The sequence below is a fragment of the Martes martes genome (assembly GCF_963455335.1).
Source record: "Martes martes genome assembly, chromosome: 1".
Lineage (NCBI taxonomy): Eukaryota > Metazoa > Chordata > Mammalia > Carnivora > Mustelidae > Martes > Martes martes.
The window spans coordinates 154,726,401-154,751,338 of record NC_137888.1 but is presented as its reverse complement, the minus strand read 5'-3'; the positions used below and the strand labels follow the sequence as shown (position 1 = coordinate 154,751,338).

The 24,938-nt window shown below is 37.6% G+C and overlaps 1 protein-coding gene across 1 annotated transcript in view; it reads right to left on the bottom strand.

Moving 5' to 3' along the window:
* Window positions 1-24,938, bottom strand: part of FBXL2 (F-box and leucine rich repeat protein 2) — a gene marked incomplete at its 5' end in the record, with an annotated part of 141,073 nt that overhangs the window by 104,747 nt on the left and 11,388 nt on the right. The window contains 2 exon segments of the mRNA XM_080810303.1: window positions 1,627-1,720; window positions 1,860-1,921. Coding sequence (XP_080666429.1) covers window positions 1,627-1,720; window positions 1,860-1,921 — 156 coding nt within the window.

Below are 24,938 nucleotides of genomic sequence, written 5' to 3'. Positions count from 1 at the left end.
TTAAAATTTAAATTCCCCTCACAGACTCCAAAATAAGAGCAGAAGTGGGAATACAAACCTATGAATAGACATGTTATGAACATTTGGTCTCAAATGGCAATTCTTTTTGAAAATTGATCTCTGTATGAGCTTTGGGGTATGATTCAAAACCTATAACTGGAGAATTTCATAACAGCTGGGTCCATCATGGATCTTTGAAAGAACTAAAACTTCTAAAATAACAGTTCAGAAATCACACTAGCACAGAAAGTGATATAATACCCCCCGCCTTTTTTGTCAGCAGATAGAAACTATTCCAAGGCTGAGAACAGTGTCAAAGCTAACCCTACCAAAGAGGAAAATATTAAGTTAGCAGCTTTGAGTCACAGATAGCAGTAGTATTCGTGAGAAGAGTGGCGTTCAATCACACCCAAGTGTTGAATGACTAATAATGGGTCAGCCTGAAGCTGGTGGATTCTCCAGAGGATGGAGGAGGACATGTTCATATGACAGCTTGATGTCTGTACTAGAAAAAGTTCAGACCAGGAATTAAACACCGCACAATTCCAAGGGACACCATGAATTTTGCCATCTGTTGTGGATGGCATCCCCTCCATTTATACAGTAACAGCCTGCCCATCCTAACACAGCCATGCTGGCTCTAACAGCTCACTGCTTGATCAAGAGCTCCCAGGTTTATATGAAAAACATATCATTCCTTTCTTGTTACTTCTTCCTTAACTTTAAAAGAGTCTAAAATGCCAAAGAATATTCTTTCATCCAAACAAGTATTTGTTTTATCAAAATAAAATATTATTGCTGTATTTTTCATTTGATCCTGTTATGAAATAATTTTCTTTTTAATTAACTGAGTAAAATGAAAGAACCTAAGGGAATTGAGTCATCTGGCCAATCACTCACTCTATGTGAACATTTCCCAGAATTTTTTCCACAGAATATGGAATTAATATGGAATATTAAAAGAGTTCCATGGTAATCAAGTTGAAATGCTGTACAACTATCCATCTGGGAGTATCATCACGTGTATTAGCCTAGTAAGGCCCTAAAGAAATTGGTTTCATTATCCCAGTGATTCCCATTCTTATCTGATCATAAAACTTGTTTTGTTTTGAGGAACATCATTGATATGAGAAGGGTTTGGGAAATGCCACTCAAAGGTTACCATGTATACATGTATTACTTGTAAACCATTAAAACAGAACATCCAAAACTAAAATAAGATTTCTTTGATGACTGTAGAGTACTAAAGGAAACTGCAGTGCCTCAGGATCAACAAACGTTGGTTGATAGAGTTATCTGGTAAAATGACAAGCAAAATACAATTTATTACATATTCAGTGATGCCAGAAATACAGGACAAAAACCATGTTTTATAGTACTTACTGTCACTTAGCACATAATTCTCATAAGATGGATAAAAATATATCAATATTTGGACTGAGCATTGTGTTCAGTAATAACATACAGCTGTACTTATTTTAAAACTTGTTTATCAGAAGACATCTACATGTCTGGGACTTCAGGAGCTCACAACCTTAATAATCACTCCTCATGTTATTGACTACATTGAGAATATCTACTGATACCAAAACAATGGCACCTACTGAAGATTATTACAATACTTACCACATTACAAAAAGAATCCAGACCAATGCTATGTACATACTTAGTACATTCTGGATTAGACCAAGTAAAATTTAACAACAAGCTGAACAGCATTCTATAAAACAAAAACAAAAAGTCAGTTAGGCTAATTCTGTCTGTTTTTCTATGCTATGGACTCATAGTGAGAAAGAAGATTGTCTTGGAACTTGATGACTGAATCAAATCTGAGTTCATTAAAGTTTATCTACATTTACCTTAAGAGAAGTTCTTTGGGTAACTTTTTGTTAATAAGGCCTTCGTCATTATTTGAGAAAACCTGAAAGAAAAAAAAACAAGGACATTGTTAAAGTGTTCCCCAATGAAAAAAAGTTACATGGTCATACCAGCCCCAATTACTGTCCTACATCCATAATAACTATGGATGAAACCACCTGAAAATGAAATTAAAATAATCTCATTTATGGGGTGCTTGGGTAGGTCAGTCAGCTGAACAACCAACTCCTGATTTTGGCTCAGATCATGAGCTCAGGGTCCTAGGATCAAGCTCTGTGTCAGGCTCCATGTTGTGCACTGGGAAGTCTGCTTGGAGATTCTCTCTCTCCCTCTCCTTCTGCCACTCCCCTCACTCACATTCTCTCCCTCTTTAATACAAATAAATAAATTACAACAGCATCAAAAAGAATAAAACATTTAGGAATGAATGAAAGAAATGCAAGACATATATTGAAAACCCACACAAAAAACTCTGTTGAGAGAAATTAAAGAAAACAAATTGAAACAAATTTCACGTTCACAAATTCAAAGATTTAGAGTCTTAAGTTAGCAACACTTCTCAAACTGATCCACAGATTTAATGAAATCTCTATCAAAATCCCAGCTGTCTTTTTTTCTTTTTTAATTGAGAGAGTTGAGAGGCAGCCGGGTGGCTCAGTCAGTTAAGCATCTGCCTTTGACTCGGGTCATGATCCCAGGGTCCTCGGATTGAGCCCTGCAATGGGCTCCCTGCTCAGGGAGGAGCCTGCTTCTCCCTCTCCCTCTGTTAGCTGCTTCCCTGGCTTGTGCTCTCTTTCTGTCTGTGTCAAGTAAATAAAATCTTAAAAAAAAAAAAATTGAAGAGTTGATCCTAAAACTCATATGGAAATGCAAGAGTTCCAAAAGAGCCAAAATAATCTTGAAAAGGGAAACAAAGTTGGAGGACTCACACTTCCTGATTTCAAAACTTACTACAAAGCTACCGTAATTAAAACATCATGGTATTGGAATAGGATAGAAATATAGATCAATGGAACAGAACAGTCCAGAAATAAACCCTTATATTTACAAGCAATCAATTTTGGACAAGTGCTCTGAGATAATTCAATGGAGAAAAGAATAGTATTTCAACAGATGGTGTCAGGACAACTGGATGTCTACATGCAAAACAATAAAGTTGTATCCCCACCTCACATTATATTAAAAAATCAACTCAATATGGATCAAAGATTTTTTAAAAATGAGTTAAAACTATATCCCTTAAAATTAGCATAAATCTTGGTGATCTTAGATTATGTAATGATTTTGTAGATATGATACCATAAGTATAAGCAGCCAAAGAAAAAATAAATTGGACAACAAAATTAAAAATTTTTGTGTCATAGGACATCATCAAGAAAGTAAAAAGGAAAATCCATAAAATAGGAAAAAATATTTGCAAATCACATATCTAATAAGGGAATTATATACAGAATATATAAAGAACTCTCACAATGCAACAAACAGAAAAATAAACCAGTTAAAAAACAGGCATAAGATCTGAATAGACATTTCTGCAAAGAAGATATGCAAATGGCCAATAAGCACATAAAAATAAATTCAACATAATTAGTCATTCGGGAACGTCAAATCAAAACCACAATAAGACACTGCACAGCCACAAGGACAGCTAAAATAAAAAAGATACTAATAATGGCAAGACTGTGCAGAAATCGGAACCTTCATACACTGGAAAGTAAAACAGTGCAACCACTTTGAGACGCAGTCTAGTAGTTAAACATAGAGCTACCAGATAAACTAGCAATTCCAATCATAGTAGTTACTAAGAAAATAAAAACAAGTATCCAAACAAAAACTTGTACATGAATGTTCACAGCAGTATCACTCCTAATGGCCAAAAGAGTAGACTCAATCCAAATGTTCATCAGCTGATGAATGTATAATCAAAATGTGGTATATTCATACAATGGAAGATTATTCAGCAATAAAAAGGAATGGAGACTGACATATTACAACAGAAATGAGCCTTGAAAACATTATGCTACATAAAAGAAGACACACATAAAAGGCCACATATTGCATGATTCCATTTACATTAAACATCCAGAAAAGACAAATCCATGCAGACAGAATTAAGATTAGTGGTCACTGAAAATAAGTGACTGCTGATGGAGTTTCTTTTTAGAGTTATAAATATGTTCTTGAATTATGATGAAGACACAACTTGATGAATATACTAAAACACACTGGATTGTACATTTTAAATGGGTGAAATCCACAGTATATGTGTAATACCTTTATCTATTTCTAGATTTGTACCCAATGTGGGGCTGAAACTAACAACCGTGAGATCTAGAGTCGCAGGCTCCACCAACTCAGTCAGCCAGGTGCCCCTGTAATATCTCATTTTTAAAAATGGATTTTAAAAACCCATATATACCATAATCCATCAAAGCAAACTGCAGAAATGGAAATAATACTGTAAATAGTATCCTACATTCATTTTTAAAATGTTTTCAATGATTAGTTTTAGCAGTGTGTATGTGAGTATAGGATTGACGACACTGGCTCCATTTTTGGCCCTGCATCTCGTTCTCCCCTCGGTGCAGAGATGACACCACTTTACATAACTAGTAGACAGCCTGCTCTAGCACACAGGTGGCAACTCTTTAGATAACTAGTACAGATCCTCTAGGACACAGATGGCCTCACTATAGATAACCACCCTGTGACCACACCTCCATACCCCTTGCACTATAAAAGTTGTGGGTTGAGGTCCAAGCTGGGTGGAGAACGGGGGTATAGTACCCTGGATCCTCTGTCCACCTGCTGGCCCAATACCCTGTCAGTAGGTGACCCTGAATAAAACTGTATAAATGGTATGGAGCAGCCTTCTTCGTTTCGCAGTATTCAAGTGCCTTCTCAGTCTGGAGGCTACATTCCTGACCCTCCTCCATCTTCTAACAGCGAGATATGAACATTAAGTCCCTGTTGTATTCCAAGCTCCATTAAGCACTGTGTTCATTACATAATTTACTTTTTTCTAGTTCCTTGAAATGTAAGTTAGGTTACTGATCTGAGTTTTTTTTTTTTAAGATTTTATTTATTTATTTGACAGACAGAGATCACAAGTAGGCAGAGAAGCAGGCAGAGAAGGGAGGAAGCAGGCTCCCCTCTGAGTAGAGAGCCCGATGCGGGGCTTGATCCCAGGACCCTGGGATCATGACCTGAGCCGAAGGCAAAGGCTTTAACCCACTGAGCCACCCAGGCACCCCCTGATTTGAGATTTTTTTTTAAGATTTTATTTATTTGAGAGAGAGAGAATGAGAAAGAGAGCATGAGCTGTGGAGGCGGGCAGAGGGAGAGGGAGAAGCAGACTCCCTGCCAAGCAGCAGGAAGCCCAACTTGGGGCCTGATCCCAAGACCTGGAGATCATGACCCAAACCAAAGGCAGATGCTAAAATGACTGAGGCACCCAGGCACCCCAGATCTTTCTTCTTTTTAATGTAGGCATTTACAATAATATATTTCCCTCTGATCACTGCTTTCACTCCATCCCATGAGTTTTCATATGTTGTGTTTTCAATGCCATTTGCCTCAAATTATTTTCTAATATCCTTTTTATTTCTTCTTTCACCTACTAGTTAAAAGTCTACTGTGTAATTTCCACATATTTGTGAAATGTCCAGTTTTCCTTCTTCCTTTTTTTTTTAAAAAAAATCTCTGGCTTCATTTTATGGTGGTAAGAGAAGATACTTCATGTGAAGTCCATCTTTTGAGAATTATTCAACTATTTTGGGGGCCTAACATAAGGTCTGCCCTGAAGAACAGGATAGGTTCCATAGGAATAGGAATACATTCCACATTCACTTGAGAATAATATGAATTCTGCTATTGTTTGGTGGAGTGTTCTATATATCTCCAGTAGGTCTATTTCCTTATTGATATGCTAACTACTGTGTTACTTAAAGTATGGAGTTGAGGTCTCCAATTGGTGTTGAGGGTGGTGGAGAGTGACATCATGACAATCTTCACATAATTCAATAGCTGTCAGAAGGATGGGCTTATTTTCTGTTATTATAAAGACCAGTGAATCAAAGCTACAAGATTACAATTCAGTGCAGGGAAGAATTGTATGGCAATGAGAATAGCCCATACTAGAATGTTTTACTCTTTCAAGTGGTGATGCTCTATCCACACAATGCTCCTACAAATATCACAGAACCAGGAATGTTGAAGAAAGAAATCCCTTCTTTCAGTGGGAGGTTTGAATAGAAAATCTCGAAGAACCAAATCTAGTTTACTGAATCTACCATTCAGGTTCTGCCAAGTACATCGCTGTTACCTTGGTATGTCATTTAATTTTTCTATGCCATGAATTCCTCTTTTGTAAAATGGGGATAATGAGTAACTCTGCCACAAGGGTTGCTGTGAGTTAGAGGAGTTCACGTATGTAAAATGCCTAGAATAATCTTGGCAAATAGTGAGTGCTCAAGAAATAATAGTTATGATGATGGTTGTGAAATCTCCAATTATTATTGTAGAAATGTCTATTTCATCCTTAATTTCTGTCAATTTGCTGTATATATTTTGGAGTCTATCATTTGGTGCATATATGTTTATAATGACTGTAACTTCTTGAGAAATTCACCATCTATCAAAATATAAAATATAAACCTTTGTTTATTATTTTTGTTGTTTTTAACTCAGAAGTCTATTTTGTATGATATCAATACTATTTGTATAGAAAGTCTCTTCCCATCTTTCTACCTTTAGCCTATTTATTTTTGGTCTAACAAGAGACTCTTGTGGACAGCCCATAATGGGATCATGGGTTTTTGGGTTTTTAATCCATTCTGCCAATCTGTATTTACTTGGTAAGCTTAATAATTTCACATTCAAAATGATTACTAACAAGGAAGGACTTTTACCATTTTTCTATTCCTATATACTCAAGTATATCATTAGATAAATGTCAATTAGGTCAAGTTGGTTGGTAGTGATGTTCAAATCTTTTATATCTTAATGATTTTTTTTAATCTACAAATTCTATCAATTAGTAAGAGGTGTTGCTATTTAAAACTGTGATTGTAGATTTCTTTCTTTCTCCCTTTGGTTCTCTCGAGTTTTGTTTCATGTATTTTGAAGCTTTGTAGTTAGGTACATATGTATTTAAGTTTGTTATTTATTTTTAATGAATTAAACCTTACAGCATTGTGAAATGTCCTCTTTCTTTCTAGAAATTATCCTTGTGCCAAAATCCATTTTGACTGTTATTAATAGCAACAACCAGTTTTCTTCTGATTTTTGCATCTTTTTTCATCTTTGGCCTTATATGTATGTGTATATATATTTTTGTATTTTCAAACATACACTGTTTTCATTTTTAGAAAAAACATTTTTGAATACAGTTGACACACAATGTTACATTACCTTTAGGTGTACAACAAAGTGATTCAACTTATCTATACACTATGCTTTGCTCACCACAAGTGTAGCTACCATATGTCAGCATGCAATGCTATTACAATACCAGTGACTATAAGGGTACCTGGTTAGCACAATTAGTTAAGCATCTGACTCTTGGTTTTGGCTCAGATCATGATCTCAGGCTCGTGAGATCAAGCCCCATGTTGGGCTCTGTGCTGAGCACACAGTCTGCTTGGTTTCTCTTTCTCTCTGCCTCTCCACCGACCCCCTCTAAAAATAAATAAATCTTTAAGGAAAAAATACCAGTGACTATATTCTCTATGCTGTGCTGTTGTGGCCATTTTAGTAATAAAACATTCCTGGGTATACAAAAATTCTTCTAGAGTATCAATATAATTAGATTCAAATGTTTATATTTGTAGTGAAAGATGTGTTACATAGCTCTTTAAAGCAACCAAACAGTATGTCTTAGTGTTCTATTTACCTACTTTAATATTTTTTCATTTTTTGTTATTATTTTTTTAAATTCCAGTATATCTAACATACAGTGTTATATTAGTTTCAGGTTTACAATATAGTGATTCAACAATTTTTTTTTTAAAGACAGAGTGAGTAAGTGGGTGGAGAGGAAGAGAGGGAATCTTAAGCTGGCTCCAGACCCAGCTTGGAGCTCAACCTGGGGCTTAGTCTCATGACCCTGATATCATGACCTGAGCCAAAATCAAGAGCTGGACACTTAACTGACTGAACCACCCAGGAGCCCCTGATTCAATAGTTCTATATATCATTACTCAGTGTTCATGGTAAGTGTACTCTTAATTCACTACACCTATTTCACCCATCCCCCCACTCACCTCCCATCTGATATGCTTTATTTTAAATGAGTACCTTCAGTTAAAGTTATTATTTTTTTCAATAAGAATTTTCTTTTTTTTTTTACTGAAAACAAACTTCAGAATACATGGTTCTAAAAGATATATATAAAACATTCCAGCCCCTCAAAATAGAATACACATTTTCCTCAAGTACACACAGAAGAACCCCTGGCTAAATCACAAAAAGAGACATAACGAATATTACAAATTTAAGAAAAGTGAAATCATACCAAGTATATTCTCCAACCACAATGGTACAAAACTACAGAATAAATAAACTATAGAACAATAAAAGAAAACTGGAAAATCTACGGCATAAATACTAAATACTTAATATGTAAATATTAAACACCATACTACTGCACAAGCAATGTGCCAAATAAGAAATCAAATGGCAAATCAAAACATGTCTCAAAAGAAAAAGAAAACAATATTTCAAAACCTATGATATACAGCAAAAGCAGATATTAGAGAAAAATTTATGCTATAAATGCTTGTATTAAGAAAAAAAGTTCAATAACTTAACATTACACCACAAGGACCCAGAAAAAGAAGAAACTCAGCTGAATTTTAGTAGACAAAGGAAACAATAAAGAAAAATCAGAAATAAAATAGAGACCAGAAAAACAATAACGTAACACTGAAAGTAACCACCAGTTTTCCAAAAAAAAAAAAAGACAATGCTTTAATCACATAACAAAAAAAAAAAAAAAAAAGAGAGAGAGAGAGAGAGAGACAGAGAGAGAAAAAGACTCAAAAACCAAAATGAGAAGGGGAAGAGAAAAATAATACAAGAGATAACCCCAGAAATGCACAGTCTGAAAACAGATTACTATGAACAATTATACACTAACAAATCAGATAACTAAGGGGAAAAAAACCCCAGATAATCTCTAAAAATGCATAAGTTACCACAATTGAATCATGAATCTTGAATCCAAGAAATAGGGACTCTTCTTAGACCAACAACAAGAATGAAAGTTGAATTAGGAATTAAAAATCTTCCAGGAGAGGGGCACCTGGGAAGCTCAGTTGGTTAAGCATCTGCCTTCGGCTCAGGTCATGATCCCAAGGTCCTGAGATCAAGCCCTGCATCAGCAGGGAGTCTGTTTTCCCTCTGCCCTTCCTGCTCATGTGTGCACTCTCTCTCAAGTAAAAATCTTAAAAAAACAAAAAAATAACTCCCAAGACAGAAAAGCCCAAGACCACATGGCTTCATCGGTGAATTGTACCAAACATTTTTAAAAAATTAACGACAATCTTACAAATCTTATCAAAATACTATAAATAATGGGATAGAGGGAACACATTCAAAATCATTCCATGAGGCCAGTACCACCCTGACACCCCAAAACAGGATAAAAACAACACAAAAACAAAGTCTAGTTTGCCTGTTGTAAGTATTGCTACTTTGGCTTTCTTTGACATCCACATACGTGATAAATGTTTCTCTACCCCCTCATTTTCAATCTGTAGGTATCTTTAGATTGAAAATGAGTCTCTTGTAGGTAGCATACAGATGAGTCTTATTATTATTATTATTATTTTTAATCCATCTGACACCCTGTGTTTTTTGACTGAAGCACTTAGTCCATTTACACTCAAATTAATTATTGATAGATATGTATTTACTGCCATTTTATTACTTGTCTTGTTGTTTCTGGAGATTTTCTCTGATCCTTTCTTGTCTTTGTCACTTTTGGTTTCTCCTTTGCACTCAAAAAGTCCCCTTTAATATTTCTTGCAGGGCTCGTTTGTTGGTGATGAACTCCTTTAGTTTTTGTTTGGGAAACTCTTTATCTCTCTTTCTATTTTGAAAGATAGCCTTGCTGGAGAGAGTATTCTTGGCTGCAGATTTTCCCCATTAAGCACTCTGAATATATCATGCCACTCCCTTTTGGCTTGCCAAGTTTCTGTTGAGAAATCTTCAGCTAATTTATGGATTTTCCCTTGTAAGTTAAGAACTTCTTTTCTCTTGCTGCTTTTAAGGTTTTCTTTTATCACTATATTTTGCAAACTTAATTACAATAGGTCTCACTAATATCTTCTATTATTTCAAGCCCAGTGAGTATCCTTATGATTACAGCTTTAAGTTCTCCATCAGGCATGTTACTTATATCAGTTTTGCTTACTTCTCTGGCCACGGCCCCATCTTTTTCTTTCCTTTGGGATAATTTCCTCCATCTTAGCATTTTGTATAAGTCTCTGCCTTCTTCTGCATGTTAAAAAAGTCTGTTACGTCTTCTCCTGAAAGTAATGGCCTTACAAAGAGGTCATATAGTGCTCAGGGCCTGGCACTTCAGGGAGTATCTACTTTTGTGTTTCGGATACTCTATCCTTCAGGCCAGTTGTCTGCAGAGGCTCTTTGGTCTGCTATGGGCAGTGTTTTGCTCCCTGGTCTGAATGTGGTAAGCATTAACTAGGTGTGCTCTGGTCTGCTTGTTAAATGAGACCTGATGCTACTTCCACTACAACTGAGGCCATGCAGAAGTCTCTGGCAGAGATGTGGTATGGGCAGGGGTTTGTGCTGTTCTTCTCGGGGAGAAGATGCCACACTGGAATGGAGGCAAGCTTGACTGAGAAGGGCAGTCCTGCCAGAGTGCTGGGGGTGGCAGTAGAGCTTGTTGTAGAGAAGTTAGTCAGCCAGTGTCAGCACTGTGTTTATGTTCTACGTTTATGAGGGATGGGGAGGGAAATGGTGCCAGCCAGCTCCCCTGTTCCTGGAGAGGCAACTCTGTGAATGCTGATTCCCGGAACACCCTCCAAGACAAAAGAATCATCTCCACACTGTGTACCCCAGGTGTTCTTTAGATCACTGTTCCCACACTGTCTGTCCCCAGGTTGTATGCCTGCCCTCTCTTCAGGAGCAGGGCAGTGCCCTCCCTGCTCTGTCCCAAGCAAACCCACTGACCTTTAAAACTCCAGGCTTTAAGCCCTATTGGTTGTAAGAACTCACTAAATTCAGCCCCTTTCATTTTCCAGGCCAAAGGCTTTGGGGAAATGTTCAAGAAATAACAGCAGAAAACTCCCCTAGTCTGAGGAAGGTGACATCCAGATCCAGGAAGCAAAGAGTACTCCCATCAAAATCAACAAAAGCAGGCACTGGTGCCTTGGTGTTCTCCTTGTACATACCCCTGTATGCTCCTCTCTCTCTCTCACCCTTCCCTAAGACCATGGCTCCCTCCCCTCCAAAGTACCGGTGACCCGTTTTTCCCTTAATGCATGCATCTGTACTTCCTGACTTCTTCGATGTGGCCTCTTCACTCCCTTTAGTTGTGGAGTTTGTTCTGTCAGTTCAGGACAATTTCTGGGGTATTTAAGATGATTTGATAGTTACCTAGTTGTATTCATGGGACAAGATGAGCCTAGGATCCTCCCACTCCACCGCTATCTTTGATCCTCCTCAACAATATTATTTTAAGAGTCACAAGCACTAAATTCAAAAAAAAGTCTTGGGGCACCTGGGTGGCCCAGTAGGTTAAGCATCTGTCTTTGGCTCAGGTCATGATCCCAGGGTCCTGGGAGGAGACCTGCATCAGGCTCCATCCCCACATCAGGCTCACTCCTCAGAGGGAAGCCTGCTTCTCCCTCTTCGTCTGCCTGTTGCTCCCCCTACCTGTGCTGGCCATCTCTCTGTCAAATAAATAAAACATTTAAAAAACAAAGTTTTAAAGAAAAAGTCTTCTTATCTTTTAAACAAATATTAGTTTCAGGGGTAAAATATAGTGATTTAACAATTACATATATTATAAAATCTCACCATAATAAGTGTAGTTACCATTTACTATAATTATATATATATTGTAGTTATATATACATATATATACACACACATACAAATACATACACATATGCATAGATCACATCCTTTTTTTTTTTTAAGATTTTATGTATTTATTTGACAGAGATCACAAGTAAGCAGAGAGGCAGGCGGGGGGGAGGGGGGGGGAAGCAGGCTCTCCATTGAGCAGAGAGCCTGATGCAGGCCTCAATCCCAGAACCCTGAGATCATGATCTGAGCATAAGGTAGAGACTTAATCCACTGAGACACCCAGGCGCCCCCTTCTTGTTTTTTTGTTTTAATTCCAATATAGTTTATTGTGTTATATTAGTTTCAGATTAGTTTTAATTTGGTGATTCAATAATTCTATAAATCACTCAATGATCATGTTAAGTGCACTCTTTAATCCCCATCACCTATTTCACCCATTCCCCTACTTACTCCCCTCTGGTAACCATCAGTTTGTTCTCTATAGTTAAGTGTCTGTTTCTTGGGGTGGCTGGTGGTCCAGTCAGTTAGACGTTTGACTTCGGCTCAGGTCATAATCTCGGTGCCCTGGGATCGAGCCCCGCATGGGGCTCCCTGCTCAATGTGAAGTCTGTTTGTCCCTCTCCCTCTCCTAACCCTCCCCCTGCTCGTGCTCTAATAAATAAAATATTTTTTTAAAAAAAGAGTCTGTTTCTTGTTTGTCTCTTTTTTCCTTTGTCCATCTTTTTTGTTTCTTAAATTCCCCATCAGTGAAATCATCATATGGTATTTGTCCTTATTTGACTGCCTTATTTTGCTTAGCATTATACTCTCTAGCTCCATCCATGTTGTTGCAAATGGCAAGATGTCATTCTTTTTATGTCTGAATATATTCCATTATGTGAGATATATATCACACCTTTTTTATCCATTCATCTATCGATGGCACCTGGTGTGCCTTTATATTTAAAGTGTCTCTTACAGATAGCATATTGAGTCATGTTATTTTATACAGTTTGACAATTGCTAACTTTTAACTGGAGTGTATGGCCTACTTATATTTATATTTAATGTAATTCTTGATATTAATTTTGTCTACCATCTGACATCACCTTCCATTTGTCTTGTCTGTTCTTTGTTCCTGCTTTCATGACATTTTTAGTAAAGCAATATTATTTAATTTCTTTTAATGACCACATAGCTTTGGCTGTTTGTATTTTAAGGTTTGCTCTTGTGATTACAGAGTGCATCTTTAACTTATCAAAAACTTCATTTCCTCCTGTTTTGCATTTATAGCTATATATCTTACTTTTTTTAAGATTTTTATTTATTTATTTGACAGACAGAGATTACAAGTAGACAGAGAGGCAGGCAGAGAGAGGAAGGGAAGCAGGCTCCCTGCTGAGCACAGAGCCCGATGTGGGGCTCGATCCCAGGACCCTGGGATCATGACCCAAGCCGAAGGCAGAGGTTTTAACCCACTGAGCCACCCAGGCACCCCTATATCTTACTTCTTATGCTAAGTATTCAATAATACACTGCTATTATCTTTGCTTTACACAGCCATAATCTTTTGATCTTATATTTTAATCCTCTAACCTTATATTTACCTTCCTCATGTAATGCATTCCTTCCTTTAGCTCTGAGTTTCTTTTATTAACACTTCCCTTCGCACTAAAATACTTCTTTCAATGTTTCTTATTGTATAGGTCTGCTATAGACAAATTGTCTTTACTTTTGTCTGCCAGAAAATGTCTTTATTTCTACCGTATTGTTAAAAACATCTCCCTGTATATAGAATTCCAAGTTAGCATGTTTGCCTTGAAAAAAAAAATCATTTAAAAAGTTATGCCATTGGGATGCCTGGGTGGCTCAGTTGGTTAAGTGGCTGCCTTTGGCTCAGATCATGATCCCAAGGTCCTGGGATCGAGTCCCGCATCGGGCTCCTTGCTCAGCGGGAACCCGGCTCCTCTCTCTCTGCTTCTGCCTGCCACTCTGCCTGCTTGTGCTCTCTCTGACAAGTAAATAACTAAAATCTTAAAAAAAAAAAAAAAAAAGTTATGCCATTGTTCCCTGGTCTGATTGTTTCTGAAAAGATGTCAGCTATCATTTACATTATTGTTTCCTTTTATATATTTTTCTTTTCTACCTCCTTTACAAAAAACCTTTGATTTTCAGCAATTGACTATGACTTGCTTAAGTTTAGACTTCTTTGTATTTATCTTGCTTGGGTTTGGTGTCCAGTGTACTGTTAAGTCCATCAAATGAATACTTAACTTCTGATATATTTTTCATTTTTAGCATTCCATACTGGTTCTTTTTATAGTTTTCTATCTTCCTGCTAATATTTTCTGTTCACCATGTTTAGCTTCTGGACCATCACTGACTTTGTTTCTCAACACTCCTGACATTATCTTATTTCTTTGCATATCTCATAAATTGTTATTCTATGTCAGATATTATATATAAAGAACAGTAATTTACAAAGTTCAATGAAATGAAGGGCTGTTTCTTTGAAAAGATACAATGCATCTATGTTCATCAGGGATATTGACTTAAAATTTTCTTTTGGCATCCTTGTCTGGTTTTGATATCAGGGTAATGCTGGCTTTGTAAAATGAGTTTTAAAATGTTCTCTTTTCTATTTTTTGGCAGAAGTTGAAAAGCATTGATATTAACTATTTAATATTTTATACAATTCATCTATGAAGCCATCTGCTCTTTGACTTACATTTGTTGGGAGGTATTTTAGTCATGCTCATCAGGAAAAAAAGAGACAGGATGCAAATAAAATAAGAAACGTAAGATTTTGATACCACAGAAATACAAAGAGATATAAGAGACTACTATTAAAAACTATATGCCAACAAGTTGGCCAGCATAAAAAAAGGGGGTAAATTCCTAGAAATATCAAACCTACCAAGACGGAATAATGAAAATATAGAAAATCTGAAGACTGATTACTAGCAAGGAGATTAAATCAGTAATGGAACACTTCCCAACAAACATTAATGCCGGGCTTAAGCCGAGGACCCTGGGATCATGACCTGAGCCAAAGGCAGACAGATGCTTAACTGACTGAGCCACCCAAGCACCCAATAATAAATATATAAATCTTAAAAAAAAAAAAAATCAGGTGAGGAGTCAAGATGGCAGAGGAGTAGCAGACTGAGATGACATCAGGTCACAGCAGTTCAGGTAGATAGTTATCAAACCATTCTGAACACCTACAAACCCAACAGGAGATTGAAGAGAAGAGGAGCAATTCTAGAAACAGAAAACTGACCACTTTCTGAAAGACAGAATGTGCGGAGAAGTGAATCCAAAGTGACAGGAAGATAGACTGCAGGGGTAAGGGCCAGCTACCGGCAAATGGTGGAGCAATGGAACACAAAATCCGAACTTTAAAAGTCTGCTCCACTGAGGGACATCACTCCAGAGGCTAAGCAGGGGTGGAACCATCTCGGAGACAGTGTGGTCTCAGGTCCCACGGGGTCACAGAAGGATCGGGGGTGTCTGAGTGTAGCAGAGCTCGCAGGTATCAAAGCAGAGAAGCCATTTACAGAGATGGAGCCAAGGAGTGCACTCTCAGTTCAGGGTTATCTTAAACTGTGAGCAGGGGCCCCCACAAGTGGCAGATCCAGGGAGACCCACCTTCCTCCACCGGAAGAGCCGAGTGGCATGGATCTGCTAGGGTTTGGAGACTCCAAATGGGGCTGTGTGCCAGAGACAGAAATACTCGGTCACAGGCCGGTGAGCTTGGAGCACAGCCAGAGACCAGGGAGACAGGAGTGATTGAGCACTTTTCTCCAAGGGTGCACTTTGAGCTCTTGACTACTCCTGGCCAAAGATTGGGAGACCATCATTTTCATTGCTGTCCTCCAGAGCTCTACAGAAAGCGTTCAGCAAACAAAAGCTCCTGAGAGCAAACCTGAACAGATTACACAGACCAGCCCCTGGCAAGGGCAGTGCAATTCCGCCTTGGGCAAAGACATTTGAGAATCACTACAATAGGCCCCTCCCCCAGAAGATCAGCAAGAACATCCAGCCAAGACCAAACTCATTGATCAAGGAGAACAGCGGAATCCAGAGGAAGGGAAAGCAAAGCATGGAATTCATGGCTTCTCCCCATGATTCTTTGGTCTTGCAAAGTTAATTAAATATTTTTATTTTTTTCTTATTCTATTTTTTTAAATTTTTCCTCTTTCCTCTTTTAACGTTTTTAAACTAGCTTATCTTAACAATACCTTTCTAAAAAAATCTTTTTAAACCTTCATTATTATAGTCATATTTTATCCTTCATTGTATCTAACTTTATTTTTTGTACATATATAGGGTTTTTTCTTCTAAAAAATTTTGGGATACAATTTCTTCGAATAGATCAAAATATATCCTAAATCTAGCAGGGGGCTTTGTTCTAGTCTCCAGCCTGAGCAAATTCTCTCCACTTTCTTGTTCTTTCTTTTTCCAACCAACTTATCTTATCAATTCCTTCTTTTAGAATTTTTTTAAATGTTCTTCTTTACAGTCATATTCCATCCGTTCATGATGTTTGAACTTATTTTTGTATAAGTTTTTCTTTCTTTAGAATTTTGGGAGGTAGTTGCTTCTAAGAGACCAAAATACACCCAAAATCAAGTGGGTGGCTCTTCTATTCACGAGTCTAATATATATATAAAATTCTTAATTTTTAAAAAAATCTTTAGACTTCTTTTTACCCCCTTTCTTCTCCCCCCAATTTGGTGTCTTTTCTGATTTGATTAGCATACATTTTTCTGGGGTCTTTGCCACCCTTTTAGTATTATATTCTCATGTTCATATATTCTTATCTGGATAAAATGACAAAGCAGAAAAGCTCACCACAAAAAAAAGAACAAGAGGCAGTACTGAAGGTTAAGGACCTAATCAATATGGGCATTGGTAATATGTCAGATCTATGGTTCAGAATGACAATTCTCAAGGTGCTAGCTGCATTCGAAAAATGCATGGAAGCTATTAGAGAAACGCTGTCTGGAGAAATAAAAGCCCTTTCTGGAGAAATAAAAGAACTAAAATTTAACCAAGCTGAAATCAAAAAAGTTATTAATGAGGTACAATAAAAAATGGAGGCTCTTACTGCTAGGATAAATGAGGCAGAAGAGAGAATTAGTGATACAGAAGAACAAATGACAGAGAATAAAGAAGCTGAGCAAAAGAAACACAAACAACTACTGGACCACAAGGGGAGAATTCGAGAGATAAGTGATACCATAAGACAAAACAATATTAAAATAATTGGGATTCCAGAAGAAGAAAGAGGTGGGGGCAGAAGGTATATTGGGGTGAATTATTGTAGAGAATTTCCCTAATATGGCAAAGGGAACAAGCATCATCTAATAGTACAACTTACAAACTTAGTGACAAAGAGAAAATCCTGAAAGCAGTCCAGGACAAGAAGTCTGTAACATACTATGGAAAAATATTAGATTGGCAGAAGACTTATCCACAGAGATCTGGCAGGCAAGGAAGAACTGGCATGATATATTCAGAGCATTAAACAAGAAAAACATGCAGCCAAGAATACTCTATCCAGCTAGGCTATCACTGAAAATAGGAGGAGAGATAAAAAGCTTCCAGGACAAATAAAAACTAATAGAATTCGTAAACACCAAACCAGCCCTACAGGAAATACTGAAAGGGGTCCTCTAAGCAAAGAAAGAGCCTAAAAGTTGTAGACCAGGAAGGAACAGAGACAATATACAGTAACAGTCACCTTACAGGCAATACAATAGCCCTAAATTCATATTAATAGTTACCCTGAATGTAAATGGGCTAAATGCCCCAATCAAAAGGCACAGGGTATCAGAATGGATAAAAAAACAAAAGCCATCAATATTCTGTCTACAAGAAACTCATTTTAGACCCAAAGACACCCCCGATTTAAAGTGAGGGGAAGCCATCTACCATGCCAATGGACATCAAAAGAAAGCTGAGGTGGCAATCCTTCTATCAGATAAATTAGATTTTAAACCAAAGACTATAATAAGATATGAGGAAGGACACTATAACATATTCAAAGGGTCCGTCCAACAAGAAGATCTAACAATTTTAAATATCTATGCCCCTAACATGGGAGCAACCAACTATATAAACCAATTAATAGCAAAACCAAAGAAACACATTGACAATAATACAATAATAGTAGGGGACTTTAATACCTCCCTCACTGAAATGGACAGATCATCCAAGAAAAAGATTAACAAGGAAATAAAGGCCTTAAATGACACACTAGACCAGATGGACATCACAGATATATTCAGAACATTCCATCCCAAAGTGACAGAATACACATTCTTCTCTAGTGCACATGGAACATTCTCCAGAATAGATCACATCCTGGGTCACAAATCAGGTGTCACCCAGTACCAAAAGACTGGGATCGTCCCCTGCATATTTTCAGAACACAATGCTCTGAAGCTAGAACTCAATCACAAGAGGAAGGTTCGAAAGAACTCAAATACATGGAGGTTAAAGAGCATCCTACTAAAGAATGAATGGGTCAACCAGGAAATGAAAGAAGAATTGAAAAAATTCATGGAAACAAATGAAAATGAAAACACAACTGTTCAAAATCTGTGGGACACAGCAAAGGCACTCCTAAGAGGAATATATATGGCAATACAAGCCTTTCTCAGGAAACAAGAAAGGTCTCAAATACACAACCTAACACTACACCTAAAGAAGCTGGAGAAACAACAGCAAATAAAGCCTAAATCCAGCAGGAGAAGAGAAATAATAAAGATCAGAGCAGAAATCAATGAAATAGAAACCAAAAAACCAGTAGAACAAATCAACAAAACTAGGAGCTTGTTCTTTGAAAGAATTAATAAGATTGACAGACCCCTGGCCAGACTTATCAAAAAGAAAAGAGAAAGGACCCAAATTAATGAAATCATGAATGAAAGAAGAGAGATCAGACAAACACCAAAGAAATACAAACAACTGTAAGAACACATTATGAGCAACTATATGCCAGCAAATTGGACAATCTGGAAGATATGGAGGCATTGCCTAGAGACATACAAACTACCAAAACTGAACCAGGAAGAAATAGAAAACCTGAACAGACCCATAACCAGTAAGGCGATTGAAGCAGTCATCAAAAATCTCCCAAAAAACAAGAGCCCAGGGCCAGATGGCTTCCCAGGGGAACTCTACCAAACATTTAAAGAAGAATTAATACCTATTCTCCTGAAATTGTTGCAAAAAATAGAAATGGAAAGAAAACTTCCAAACTCATTTTATGAGGCCAGCAGTACCTTGATCCCAAAACCAGACAAAGACCCCATCAAAAAAGAGAATTACAGACCAATATCCTCAATGAACACAGATGCAAAAATGCTCACCAAAATACTAGCCAACAGAATCCAACAGTACATTAAAAGGATTATTCACCACGACCAAGTGGGATTCATTCCAGGGCTTCAAGGTTGGTTCAACATCTGCAAATCAATCAATGTGAGACAATACATTAATAAAAGAAAGAACAAGAACCATATGATACTCTCAATAGATGCTGAAAAAGCATTTGACAAAGTACAGCATTCTTTCTTGATCAAAACTCTTCAAAGTGTAGGGATAGAGGGTACATACCTCAGTATCATCAAAGCCATCCCTGAAAAACCCACAGCGAACATCATTCTCAATGGAGAAAGACTGAGAACTTTTCATGGTAAGGTGAGGAACATGGCAGGGATGTCCATTATCACCACTGCTATTCAACATAGTACTATAAGTCCTAGCTTCAGCAATCAGACAACAAAAAGAAATTAAAGGCATCCAAATCAGCAACAAAGAAGTCAAACTATCACTCTTTGCAGATGATATGATACTTTACGTGGAAAACCCAAAAGACTCTACTCCAAATCTGCTAGAACTTGTACAGGAATTCAGTAAAGCGTCAGGATATAAAATCAATGCACAGAAATCAGTTGCATTTCTATACACCAACACCAAGACAGACAAAAGAGAAATTAAGGAGTCGGTCCCATTTACAATTGCACCCAAAACTGTAAGATACCTAGGAGTAAACCTAGATAAAGAGGCAAAGAATCTGGTCTCAGAAAACAACAAAGTACTCATGAAATTGAGGAAGACACAAAGAAATGGAAAAATGTTCCATGCTCATGGATTAGAAGAACAAATATTGTGAAAATATCTATGCTACCTAAAGCAATCTATACGTTTAATGCAATCCGTATCAAAATGCCATCAATTTTTTTTCAAAGAAATGGAACAAATAATCCTAAAATTTATATGGAACCAGAAGAGACCTCAAATAGAGGAATATAGAAAAAGAAAGCTAAAGTTGGTGACATCACAATTCCAGACTTCAAGCTCTATTACAAACTGTTGTCATCAAGATAGTATGGTACTGGCACAAAAACAGACACATAAACCAGTGGAACACAATAGAAAGCCCAGAAATAGACCCTCAACTCTATGGTCAACTAATCTTAGACAAAGCAGGAAAGAATGTCCAGTGGAAAAAAGACAGTCTCTTCAACAAATGGCATTGGGAAAATTGGACAGCCGCATGCAGAAAAATGAAACTGGACCATTTCCTTACACCACACACAAAAATAGACTCCAAATGGATGAAAGACCTCAATGTGAGACAGGAATCCATGAATATCCTTGAGGAGAACACAGACAGCAACCTCTTCAACCTCAGCTGCAGCAACTTCTTTCTAGAAACATCGCCAAAGGCAAGGGAAGCAAGGGCAAAAATGAACTACTGGGACTTCATCAAGATCAAAAGCTTCTGCACAGCAAAGGAAACAGTCAACAAAACCAAAAGACAACCGACAGAATGGGAGAAGATATTGGCAAACGACCTATCAGATAAAGGGCTAGTATCCAAAATCTATAAAGAACGTATCAAACTCAACACCCAAAGAACAAATAATACAATCAAGAAATGGGCAGAGGACATGAACAGACATTTCTGCAAAGAAGACATCCAGGTGGCCAACAGACACATGAAAAAGTGCTCGACATCACTCGGCATCAGGGAAATACAAATCAAGACCACAATGAGATACCACCTCACACCAGTCAGAATGGCTAAAATTAACAAGTCAGGAATCGACAGATGCTGGCAAGGATGTGGAGAAAGGGGAACCCTCCTCCAGTGTTGGTGGGAATGCAAGCTGGTGCAGCCACTCTGGAAAACAGCATGGAGGTTCCTCAAAAAGTTGAAAATAGAGCTACCCTATGACCCAGCAATCGCACTACTGGGTATTTACCCTAAAGATACAAATGTAGTGATCCGAAGGGGCACGTGCACCTGAATGTTTATAGCAGCAATGTCCACAATAGCCAAACTACGGAAAGAGCCTAGATATCCATCGACAGATGAATGGATAAAGAAGAGGTGGCGTATATATACAATGGAATACCATGCAACCATCAAAAGAAATGAAATCTTGCCATTTGTGACAACATGCGTGGAACTAGAGGGTATTATGGTGAGCGAAATAAGTCAATCAGAGAAAGACAATTATCACCTGCTCTCCCTGATATGAGGAAGCTGAGAGGCAACGTGGAGGGTTTGGGGGTTAGGGAAGGAAAAAATGAAACAAGATGGGATCAGGAGACAAACCGTAAGAGACTCTTGATCTCACAAAACAAACTGAGGGTTGCCAGGGGGAGAGGGGTTGGAAGAGGGTGGTTGGGCTATGGACATTGGGAGAGGGTACGGGCTATGGTAAGTGCTGTGAATTGTGTAAGCCTGATGATTCACAGACATATACCCCTGAGGCTAATAATACATTATATGTTAATAAAAAATTTTAAAAATCAGCAGGAAGTAACACCAGGAGTGCCAGAGAGCCATGGGAAACCAAGTCTCTGCTCTTAAAGGGCCTGCATGCTCTGTCACTCATTCCAAGATCCAGCAGAGAAAGAGCAGTTTGAAAGGCACTTGGGTTATACACAAAGGAGATTCACAGACTAATTTTAGAATCTTGCAGATCCCTGGGGGTGCAAGAGATCTGCAAGAGCTTTCTTTGGGAGAGTAACTGCTGGTTGGTGTCACTTCTCTTGACTTCTTTCGGTCTAGCTGGCCTTATATTTGTGGGAACCAGTTCTGACACCCTCCATGTACCTTCTTAGTATCACCGGCCCCAACCTGGAGTTCCTCGGTGGACCTAACTTAGCAAATGCCCCTCCAAAGCAGTTCTCACCCCACCACACACAGCAGGCAGCCCTGGCCAGGATCACCAATCTTACAAAATAACTCCCACCTTGGGGAGACAGAGGAGCAAAACTTATCCACCAGCACAACCACAGTAGCTACAGCCAGGCCTCTCAGCCCACTGGGAGCAAGCTCTGTCCAAAATGCACCTGTAGCAGTCACAACGAATCACTGCAGACAGCTGGGCAGTTCAGCCCTGTCCACCAGCATGCCCACAGCAGCTGTAGTTAAGCGACAATAGAAGGGCACATGCAGCCTACATAGAAGATAACCCCTGGAGCACCTGGTTCTGGTGACCAGGAGAGACTGTGCTACTGGGCAACACAGGATTCCTTCTATATAAGGCCACCACTTTCAACACTGGGAAACATAGCCGACCCTACCTAATACATAGAAACAAACACTGATTCAGACAAAATGAGACAGAGGAATATGTTCTGAATAAAAGAACAAGACAAAATTCCAAAAAATTTGTAAGTAAATGAAGATAATCAATATACCTGATAAAGAATTTAAAGTAATGGGCATTAAGATACTCACTGGATTTGAGAGAAGAGTTGATGAACTCAGTGAGAACTTCAACAAAGAGAAAACATATAAAGAATCAGTCAGAACTAAAAAATACAGTAACTGAAGTGAAAAATACCAGCAGATTAGGGGATACAGAAGAACAGATCAGCAATCTAAAAAGCAGGGGAGTGGAAAGCAACCAAGATGAACAGCACAAAGAAAAAAGAACTTTAAAAAATGAGGATAGTTTAAGGGACCTCTGGGATTAACACTGAGCATGCTAACATTCACATTTTAGTGTTCCCAGAAGTAGACAGAGAAAGAACAGAAAACTTTTTTGAAGAAATAATAGCTGAAAACTTTCCTAACCTGGGAAAAAAGGTACCAGTCAAAGGAAGCACAGAAAGCACCAAACAAAATGAACCCAACATAGTCTGCACTAAGTTACATAATAATTAGAATGGTAAAAATGAAAGATGATCTTCAAAGCAGCAAAAGAAAAGTAAACTGTTAAGTACAAGGGAAATCCCATAAAGCTACAAGATGATTTTTCAGCAAAAATTCTGCAGGCCAGAAAAAGTGGCATGAAATAGTCAAAGTGCTGAAAGCAAAAAGCCTACAACCAAGAATATTCTACCCAGCAAAGTTATCATTCAGAATTGGGGAGTGATAAAGAGTTTTCCAGAAAAACAAAAGTTAAAGTAATTCATCACCACTAACCTGGCCTTACAAGAAATATTAAAGGGACTTTATAAATGGAAAAGAAAAGGCAGTAACTAGAGGGAAAGGAAGGAAAAACCTTCACTGATCAAAGCAAACTTACAGTAAAGGTAGCAGATTAATCACTTGTAAAGCTAAAATGAAGATTAAAAGATAAAAGTAGTAAAATCAATTATATCTACAAAAATCAGTCAAGAGATCCACAAAATAAAAAGATATACAATATAACATCATATACATAAAATGTGGAGGATTAATGTAGTGCTTATAGAATGTGTTCAAACTTAAACAACAGTTAACTTAATATAGACTGCTATATATAGAGAATGTTATACACAAACTTCATGGTAACCAAACCAAAAACCTATGAAAACAAAAAATAAAGAAAAAAGAATCCAAGCATAATACTAAAGAAAGTCATCAAACAAGGGAAGAGAGCAAGAGAAGAAAAGAACAAGAAATTAAAAAAACAACCAGAAATTAAGAAAATGGCAGTAAGTACATACCTATCAATAATCACTTAAAATGTCAATGCACTAAATGCTCCATTCAAAAGACAGAAGAATGAATTGATTAAAAAAAAATTTGTATGCAGCCTAAAAGAGACTCACTACAAATCTTTAGATTTGTACTACATATCTTTAGATATGTACAGATTGAAAGTGAAGGGATGGGGAAAAAAAAAAAGGGATGTGGAAGTGGAAGTAGAAAAAAAGATGGGGGGGCGCCTGGGTGGCTCAGTGGGTTAAAGCCTCTGCCTTCGGCTCAGGTCATGATCCCAGGGTCCTGGGATCGAGCCCCGCATCGGGCTCTCTGCTCGGCAGGGAGCCCACTTCCCCTCCTCTCTCTCTGCCTGCCTCTCTGCCTACTTGTGATCTCTGTCAAATAAATAAATAATTAATTAAAAAAAGAAAAAAGAAAAAAGATGGGGTAGCAATACTTAGAGTAGACAAAACAGACTTTAAAACAGACTGCAATAAAAGGCCAAAAAAAGAGTATTGCTGCATAGTGATAAAGGGATCAAACCCAACAACAGGATATAGAAATTGTAAATAACTATGCACACAACACAGGGACATCTAAATATATAAAGCAAATATTAGCAGACACAGAAAAAGACAGCAATACAATAATAACAGGAAACTTTCACATCTCACTTGCATTAATGGGTAGATCATCCAGACAGAAAATCAGTTAAGAAAACAATGCCTTTGAATGACACATTAGGCAGGATGGACATAACTAATACTACAGAACATTCCATCAGAAACAGCAGAATGTACCTTCTTTTCGAGTACACATGAGATATTTTTCAGGTTGCATCACATGTTAAGCCACAAAACAAATCTCAATCAACTTACGGGGACTGAAATGATACCAAGCATCCTTTCCAATCATAGTGGTATGAAACTAGAAAAAAAGTTGGAAAAACCACATACTTTGAGGCTAAGCAACACGCTGCTAAATAATCAGTGGGTCAAAAAAGAAATCAGAGAGGAAATTTAAAAATTCTAAAGACAAATAAAAATGGAAATGCAACAGTTCAAAATCTTAGAGATGC